This window comes from Anser brachyrhynchus, assembly GCF_964034855.1.
Source record: "Anser brachyrhynchus genome assembly, chromosome: 2".
NCBI classification, from domain to species: domain Eukaryota; kingdom Metazoa; phylum Chordata; class Aves; order Anseriformes; family Anatidae; genus Anser; species Anser brachyrhynchus.
The window spans coordinates 27,190,987-27,200,759 of NC_137695.1; the positions used below are offsets into that span (position 1 = coordinate 27,190,987).

The following is a 9,773-nucleotide window of genomic DNA, read 5'->3' on the forward strand; positions in this document are numbered from 1 at the left end:
GAGACAACTGTTGAAATTAATTTGAAATTAATGTTCCTATACTAATTGCTTAATGAATCTCACATTCGCTGCCCTCAGCTCTCGATTGACAAAGGATCTCACCCACCGCACGGAAGAGGTTGGAATGCTGACTGCGATTTTAAAGCGGTTGCTAAATTATAGTTTGCAAATATTTTACATTTATATCACACACTTCATCTTGAAGGATCTCAGTGTGTTTGAAATGTTACGTAACATTCATTCTTCAGTAAAATTCCATCACAAAAACTTTCTGGGCATCAATCTTCTTACTTCCCCACATGCCTTGGAATTAAACCAAATTTAGCTGTATTATTATGCAAACACAAAATCATACCTGCATTAAAAGATTATTATTAGGGCTGCAAAGTCAGATACTTAAAAGATAGGAAAGGCTGGAACCGTAACCCTGTGCAATATAAATTCCTTTTTCCATGCGTATGTATTCTCGTAGTCTTTAATTTTATGATCCTGTATTTTCCTACGCTCACCCCCCGCCCCCTGGGGACTTATTAGTCCTCGGTGGTGTTCTAGTAAAAACAGGGTAAGAAGAAACAAAAAATCGAGGAAAAACTAGCAGAGGAAGCCAGCGACTCGCAGAGCCCTTGCCGCCTTCGTTAAAAAAGCTGCAGAGGTTGTAACGCGTGTTCCTCCTTTTCTGGGTGGCTGACTTGATACCCCATAAATCCCCATCGGCAGAAATGCTGAATGTGCACAGCAGTAACCGAAGCTGAAGGCATACTGGAGCACACGGGGCATTTTACCCACTACCGAACGCTGTGAAACGTGAGGTCCCGGGGTCTCACGCTGAGCGTACGCTTCAAAGAGGGGAAAATACTTCTCCATCTCCCAAGAAGGGTGGAAAATGTCCTAGGACATCGATAAAACACACAGACCGCTGTGACACACGGCGATCCAGCAGCGCTCACTCGTTGTACAGCACGGCTGGGGAGCAGGACGCGACGTGACCCGGCAGCGCGCAGAGGGGCTGCGCCTGTGCTGCTCCACACGCTAGCAGAGGGAGGCGGTGACCCGGTGGGAAAACGGCGAGGGCTTTTCAGGGGTAACAAAAGGGCTGCTTTGAAGGCTTCCCAGATAACCTGCAACCTGCCCGCTCACCCTTTGGTGTGCTTCGCTTATCCGTGACTCCGCATTTCTTCTTAAGCATGCGTAGTTTGTTAAGGATCGAGGCAAAGTCAAACTCACCAGCGATCGTGGACCTTTCGTAAAGCTGTACCCCGAGTCAGGCGAAGGGTGCTTTGCCCTGGGACAGCCTCAGCATCCAAGCCAGCAGCAAGGCAACCTTCCCCACGCTGTCACTGCCCCCTAAAACCTCGTGCAGCAGGGAGCTGGGGACTCATGCTTTGTCCCTGGTGTGGTTCAAACTCTGATGAGGACACCACGTCCAACAGTCTCACAGATAGCTGAGGGACAGGCTGGCGTGGAGGTTAGCTCCCCGAAGAAACCTCTAAGAAACCTCCAAAGAAAACTTCTCCCACCGCGGACAATCTAAAAACCTCAAACCTCCAAGCACGTTCTAAGATTTTTTATATTTTAAGTTGTGTAACAGGTAAACTGAGGTGAATCTCTGCAGTGACATCCTTGACAACCACCTCAGCTTCCCTCTAGAACACCGAAGCTTTCAAAGGAAAAAAAAAAAAAGTCTTTAGCTTGTCTCAAAAACAGCTGGGTTTGCATATTTTTAGGAAAAAAAAAAAAAGGCAATCTAAAGCAAAAATGTTCTTTTTTATACTAGAAAGCTTAAAGAACCTGTATGACCATGCAAAAAATGTGAGGGGTGCTTGATTTTGCAGTAAGCTACATTCCCATACCATTTTGTGTGACTTATTTACCTCTTTGTAACAGATTCTCTTATGCAGACAGCGTTACACAACTGTCATCAAACCAACCTTCAAGATTTAAATAAAAAAAAAAAAGGCAATGAGGTTCTAGCAGCTGAAAGATGGCACTGAGATAGACTTCTATTCTAACTCTGCTTTTGTGAAGAAAGCAGAAAAAAAGATACTAACAGGAGGCAACCGTGGCTCAGCAAAAAGTAAGCAGGATTTCTTGAGGCAAAGATGCTTTTCTGCCTCAACGGCTTCCTCCTGCTGCTAGCAATTGATGGGATGGGGCTGCCTTGGCCAGGTTTCCCGACTCCTGTAATGGAAAGCAGCTGCCCATATCCAAAGGTTGCTTTGCACATTTCCATAATTCATCTGTCGTCTTTTCTCGGTCAGCCTCATTACTCAGCCTCCCAATATTAACACATCAGTAGCACCGACAATCCCAGAATTGCACTCAACAGACTTTTTAAACGTCCCAGCCCTAACGTGAGGATGTTTGAATTGCTATCTGCTGCTCAATGCGCAGACTTTTAATTTGGTACTTGTCAAAATATGAACTCGGTACTTTGCATTCTTCTGAACGGGGCTGTTCCGGCCTTGTATTTCCATCACAACTGGCCACTTACTCGAGCTAAGGACAGTCTACGTGAAAAAGCCTCCCTTTCTTTTCCCAAGCAGCATCAAACTGGAAAAACTGATGTAATCTGATACTACCTGAAACATTCACATTTGCAGAACCATTCCCGCAGCAATGGAAGGTCTCAGCCTTTACAGAGCTATCTTCAGAAAGCAGTAAGAAACCCAGCACATCTCTCCTCCACCACAAATATAACATTACCTAAACTGGGGAGGGGTGGAGGGGGGAAAGAGATATTTGCTTTTGTCACCTTCCTAGCATTTTGCATCAATACATGCAGTTATAAGATACTGTTAATTAGTGAACAGGGTTAAAGAAAGCATTTAATACCATTAGAGCACATCCATCACCTAATACCTTTATTCTGAAAATTCATTTAAAAAAAAAAATCCTGCTCCTCTGCGATGAATTGAAAAAGCAAGCAAATGTTCCATAAGTACACAGCCGTATTTGTCCCTTTATTATAAAAAAGATTTTATTTGCAATCATGGCCTACATTTCCAGACTTGCCATATCTCCCTATGTCTTTGCGTACACCAGCTTTAACAGCTCCTTTGGGGAGGATTCATGGAATTGGTAATAGGTTTTGTAATTTCCACCTTCTGTTTTCTAGTTCAGAGAATAATCGAATCCAGTCACTACCATTGCATCTATCCGGCAACTATTTGTTGGCCTCCATGAAATGAGTTGGAAGTTTGATTTCCGTTCTCAGCAGGCATTTGTGTGATACAGATGAACTGCTGTAACTGGCAAATTGGAGGCAATTTCAGCAGAGATTCCTAGGATTAAATAAGCATGAGAACAGAACTTTTCTCACCTCCACAGAGGTCTCTTCTTTACCAGAGTTGAGAAACGACAGGACAAAATCGTAGAATTTGGATTTCTGATGTTGTAAGACACACTTTAAAGCGGGTTTTATCTTTGAGGTGATCAAATTGGCACCCACATTAGATTACTAACAAAAAAACCCAAACCATTATGAAATAAAACCTTAAGGCAAAATGAGCTTTATTACTTTACTCCCTAAAAATCCTTTCTACCTCTGCTGCATTTTAACTGGAATACAGAAGTATTTTATTTTGTTCATTAATATTTTTTTTTAAACACTCCACATCATTTATGACAGAGATGTTCAGTAGTTTGCATTGTGATCATGCTTATTTGACTCCCCATCACTGGAGCTGGTGCAATAACATCAGCCACTGAGAGATCTCTAGTAGCATTCTCTGTGAACCGAAATACGAGTTACCAGTTTAGCAGAGGCTGAATATATGACTTCGGCTAAGATTAAAAACTTTATTTTTCATACAAAACAATAATAAATCCAAGCAGATAATGAACTGTCTTCTCGCTTTCCATGTTTTCTCAATACAGTCTATCCACAGTTCAATGTTTGTTCCACATCAGCAAAAACTATGAAGTTTCCATCTTGTATCCATGTTTTTCTAATTCAGCTCTGTAGGGAAAAAAATGGGTGTATTAAGATATACAAATAAAATAGTCAGACATCCACATTTTTTCAAAATGAAATACACTGCACAATATATTACCATTTTAGAAATATCACGAACATGTCACACTGCTTCCTGGTTCACATTAATAACCTTAACCTCACTTGTTTTACAGTTCAACTTCATCTTAATGTCTTCGGATCACTAGAAGTAAATCCAGCATGAAACAACACATTAGGAAAAAAACAGAGTATTGTCTTATACTGGTTATCCTCAAAATTTCCTTAAACTCAATGAACTCACTAATCTGAGCGATTTAGATGCATGTTCTTCCAAAATCAGCCATATATACTTTTGTATCCGCACAATTTAAAAATCTTGGTGCAATATAATTCTGAGAAGAAAGGATTGTTTTGTTCACCTTGGCTGTGGCAGCAGGTTAGCAACAGCAAAGGTTATTTCCCCTAACCTGTCCCCACTCAGCCTCCTACCTGCCTCCAGCACACCAACCAGAGCTACACCATTTTACATCCCAGTCTTACCACATGTGTATCTAGACGTGGTGGGTCTAGATCTCAGGTTGGTTTACATACGTGGCATTTTAATTTTAGAAGTGAAGGACTGCTGCATTCTCTTTCTGAAGATGAAATAAAAACGTGCTGCAACAAAGCAACACTGCAAGCTATCATTTTAAGACAAGTATGTGGTCGCCAACACTACAGGCTACAAGATGTACGTTGAAGACTTACCGTGATAGCTACGTCCATCAAGAATTACACCATACCTTTAAGGTCTGTGTTTCACTACATACCAACATTTTTTCCAGCATTACTATTTCATTACCTTTCAGCCTTTTAGGCAAGGACTATACCAACAGGCTTCATTTTGTGCCTGCTACACAAAGGGCCACTTTTTCCCTTTACAAGAGATCATCCCAGGAAGCGTTTAATCAGGCTGTATTACAGAAGGTTGCGCTGCATGCAACATACTGAAGGACTAATTATAAAATGTGAATTTGTATTGACTCTTAAAACAACTTAAGTTATAATTACACATCACTAAGGGATTAACTGAAGCTACAAGTGACCAAGAAGACTAAACAACAGGATTAGACGTACCTGAATTGCTACCACTTTTTTGGAGGATGTTATAAAGACTACTTTGCTATCATTGCTCACAAACAGCATGCTCTTAACACACGAGAGGGGAGCTCTAGGCAAAATTTTCCAGTTGTCTATTTGGTCAAAGAACAGCAATACTATTTGAAGGTATACAAAAACCATACCACCACACTTCGCATATCATACAGCGGAGAAGAAAGAATCTTGGCTCCCTTGCCATTAATCTTTGCAGCACAATTCAGATTTTCCACATCTTTGTACTGTCTTAAGTTGTGTAACACCACAAAAGCCTGAGCATATTGATGACATTAGGCATATCTCAGGACTCACAGTTCAATTATTAAGAGATGAAATGCTCATCAGTACTCCAAATTGTTCTGTAATCCCTTAAGACTGGTTCAGAAAGGCTTTTAGGTAGATAAACACAAAGCAGAGCCTTCGTTTATTCCTGTTTTCAGCCCTCTTTTTAGAAGTAAGCAGAACTCTCCGATATTAACAACTAAACAGTGCAGCTTAAAACATTTTATCCAGCTTCTAGAACAGTAAGTTAAAAATCAAATTACCTTAACTGATTGGAGAAATCATCTTCTACATTGTCATCATCCCAGTTGTCTTCCCAGACATGTGCATCTTCATCTTCATCTAAGCCAGTCCAATCTAAAGGCAGGAAAAGAAAGCTAAATATTGTATGCTGCACTGCTTTGGCACCGCATCTTACTGACTGATTAGCTCAGCCTCTGGGTGAGGCAGACTTCAGATGGTAACAAATTTCTCTCTGTAACAGAGACGTTCAGATCATACTTGAGCATTTGAGACCAAACAGTAGAGTGAGATTTAAAAAAAAAAAAATCCTGAATTATGACTAAAATATAACTCGGTAAGAAAATCATTATACACTACACATCACGGCTTGCAGGATTACATACTCAGAAGGGACATTTTGCATACAAAGAGACAAATTGTAGCACCACAGTAAGAAAAGAGAAATACTGAGTATTTGACTCCTAAAATCACAACAAGAGATGTGCAGTTCTAGGTTTGTATTTCCTATTTTTCCCCTCACAATTAAAAGCAAATGTACGTCAAACACTTTTGCCAAAACACACACACACTCAGATCCTCCATTCACTCACATCAGACGTTGACAGCCTATGGATAAATGCCAAAAACGTATCTGTGATGCAGAAGCAAAGGCAAATTGAAAGATGCACCTGCCAACGGCAGTTGCTACCAGTAACCAGCTACTTCTGGGTTCCAAAAATAGTAGAAGCCATTTCTCTACAGCGGCAAGACGCTGGAAGTCCATTTGCTAACCTAATTTCTATTTTTCCTATAATAAAATAACCTGGCACACCACTCTTGACAAATTACTGATCACCCACTTAATAGTTCATTATAAAAAAACAAGATCTAAGTTGGTAGTGCAGAAAAATAACAAAAATGAGAAATCAGAAAGGCTCAGAATGGCTCTGTAAACACAAGTCAGTTTACTTCATTTGGGAACTATCCCACCACAGATTTTCAATTGTCTTTTGCTGACAGACAGTAAGTTTTTCTATCGTTACCAAAACAAGAAGAATCCTAGCCTTGTGTTTCTCAAAGCCTACTGGTATATTTAAAGAGGTAACACTATTCTTCGCCTCTTCCCCAAAGCCTTTACAATTCAGTAAGCCATCTGCTGCCCACTCAGAGAAAGCTTTGAGGTCTAAGGGCCAAAGTAACATTAAAACATGGACAGACAGATGAAAAAAAAAAGCTATTAGGGCAAAAGATTAAGAACTAATTCACAGTGAACAACTATATTCATAAGAATGAAGGTTGGTCTGTGCTTTTTTCCTTCCATTTCTAATGTAGACAGGCAACAAAATTCATGCTTGAGATTCACCAGAACAGGAAAAAAACATTTGTAACCGATTAAAGACACAGATGTAGAAGACATTACAATTAAACTTCCCTTCTCAAATAAATTATATAAAGGGAAAAGACAAAGGAACATAGAAATCCTACTGGTCTTAAAGAGAGCACAGGAAGGAACTGGGAAGAAAAGGTGAAGAAAAACTGCAGCATAAGAAAAGGCAGTATTTGAGGCTAGTGTACTGCTCACTACTCAAAGGAAAGGATTTTATTTTAGTACTATTTACAATAAGCTTTTCCAATTTATATGCAATGGACTTTTTTTTTTGGTCAAAATAAAGACTTCACTGAGCATATCACTAGCTGGATTTCAAAAATACAAAAAACAAAGCTCAAACCAGCTTTAAAAAAACACCAAAGTTGAGGATTTCTGTGTACTTTTGTAAATAGCTCAGATTTTAAACTAAAAAAAAAAATCATAGTAACTAGTATCCAGCACAAGAAATTTAGCTTGAACCATAAAAGAGCTGGGGAGACTGGGGAAGTGTGTTCCAAATCACGCTGAGCAAAGAAGAGTCAAAAAGGCCGTGTCTTTTTCCACAACAGAAGGCGGGGGGCGGGGGGGGGGGGGGAGCAGGGAGAGAAAAAAAGATAGTGAAAGTAAAGCCTAAATTATATTCCTCTTGCTGTAGCCATGACATTCTGCAGTATACAATTCTGCAGTGTGCATGCTGACACTATACCCCTGAAATCCACACTAAAATTGTTCCAGCCGTGTCATATAATGATAGTTTCTTGCCGTACTTTGTACTTGGGAAAGGGAAGCAAAGTGGTTTTCAGAGTAGAAGATAACCTAAAATCCCAGCAATTTACACATTACGTTCTACATTCTGAGAACACTGCACATGAATTTTGTTAAGTGATGAGGTCATATATTCTTGAACTTGTGCAATATTTCAAATAAAAAAGGACACATCCGTTTGGGATTCTATCATTCCAAACTTGCATTGATAAACTGTTTCCAGGAAAAAAATTCCAAGCAGAAATTAAGGAAGTTCCCCAAATGCTGGTGTTTTTGTCTGTGACCTAAGTTTGCATTACCTAATTTCATTTGGAATAAAAAAGGCATCAGAACTTGAAGTTTTTCTGCTGTATAGAAAGTGGTGCTTTAATGTGAAAGAACAACAATCTGACAGGGGTTTCATCAGAGATGTATCATGATTCTTTCCTAAGCAACCGACGATAACTTTCAACGTGGTCTGAAAATTCTCGTGAAAAAAATTACTGAATGAGGAGGTAAAATCATGAAAAAGTTCCTTCTGTTGACAATATGAGAAGCTTGAAGGCACGGAATTGTAAGATGAGTTGAGATCAATACAAAGATGCAAATCAAACACTGAACGGAGACTCTTACACTGCAAGGCTTAGGAGCAAGTGCTGTGACAGCCATTGAGCGCAGCGGTCCATCTAAGGTTCAGAAGTACGCTTCATGGCTTCTTTTGTGCTTACAGTTAACACTCAATTTACAGTAAATAAACCTTTTTTGCACCTTTAGGAAGTACATGAAGAAGAAGAAAGGGCTAGCCTTCTCGGTTTAACTACCATCTCAGCTACATCACTTTTTTCACCATAAGTGCAAACAGTATTTTCAGAATACGTAAGGGCTGTACGGCCACAGAGATGTCACGTATAAGGCTGACAGCATAACCCAATAACCACGGCCATTTCATCCACGCCGTACACCACATATCACCACCCACGGCTTGAGGCACTGGCAGAATTGAGGACACAGAAAAGAACCGTGCCAAAACTGGGAGCTTTTCAAGGCTATTGCTGCAAAACCCCACCGGGGAGTTTTATTATTGAGGCCCAGATTCACATAACTCCCTTGCTCAATACGCGTTGTACCTACAGAAATAGCTGCGTCGGGACTGAAGAGATTTAAGGCGATCGCCGAGCGCGCTGCTCCCTTCTCGCCCTTACTTCCAGCTCCGGGCTCCCAACCCTGCCCGAGGGCCGCCCGCAGCCCCATGACCCAGCACTTCAGGCTCCCCGCAGCCACCCACGGGGCGGGACGGGACGGGGGGGGGTTCCTCGTGCTTGGCCCCGTCCGGCCCGGCCCTGCGGGGGCTCCCGGAGCAGCCGCGGCAGCGCCCTGCGGCCCCCCCCGGCCCCCCCTCAGGCAGGCCTCAGGCCCGGCGGCCTGCAGGCCGCGCCTCCCCCGCGGCCCCTCTCCCCACCCCCGCCGGGCACCTTCCGCCGGGAACTCCTCGAACTCGTCGTCCTCCTCCAGGAGCCCCAGGTCCACCGGCTGCTTCTTCTCCGCCATGCCCGGCCCGGCCCTGCCCGGCCCGGCCCGCCACAACCCGGCCCTGCCCTCGCCGCGCCGCGCCGACACTGACGGGATGGCGCTGGGGCACGGCCCGCACTGCGCCTGCGCGACGGCGGCGGCCGGCTGCAAGCCACGCCCCCTCCCCGCAAACCCCGCCCCCTCCAGCGAACCCCGCCCCTCCCTCCCGCCAACCATGGCCCCGCCCCCCTCCTGCCGCCCCGCCCCGCCCCCCTGCACCTGCGGGCTCCCGCTCAGGGGCTCCCCTCACGGCCCCGTGGTGCGGGGCGCCTCCTGCCCCAGGCACGGATACGTGCTTCTTACGTTCCTTCGCTATTGGTTTGTATTGATAAACCCTGTATCTATAAACCCTGTAGCTATAAACTCCGAGTATCAGCCTTCTGCCCTTCTGAGCCGTAACCCGGCTCTCTGTTTCAAAACCTGCACGTATTCACCACCTCCTCAGTTCCTTGCTCATAAAGAATCACGGAATCATTAGGGTTGGAAGAGCCCTCC

At 43.1% G+C, this 9,773-nt stretch overlaps 1 protein-coding gene across 1 annotated transcript; it reads right to left on the minus strand.

Annotated features, from left to right (window-relative positions):
* Positions 1-2,941: 2,941 nt before the first annotated feature.
* SEM1 (SEM1 26S proteasome subunit) lies at positions 2,942-9,387 on the minus strand. Its single transcript, XM_080579120.1, has 3 exons — positions 9,182-9,387; positions 5,638-5,731; positions 2,942-3,958 (listed from the first exon to the last, which is right to left on the minus strand). Exons 1-3 carry the CDS (start codon positions 9,255-9,257, stop codon positions 3,916-3,918), a joined length of 213 nt encoding a protein of 70 aa, XP_080435246.1. The 5' UTR covers positions 9,258-9,387; the 3' UTR covers positions 2,942-3,915.
* Between the last annotated feature and the right edge of the window lie 386 nt (positions 9,388-9,773).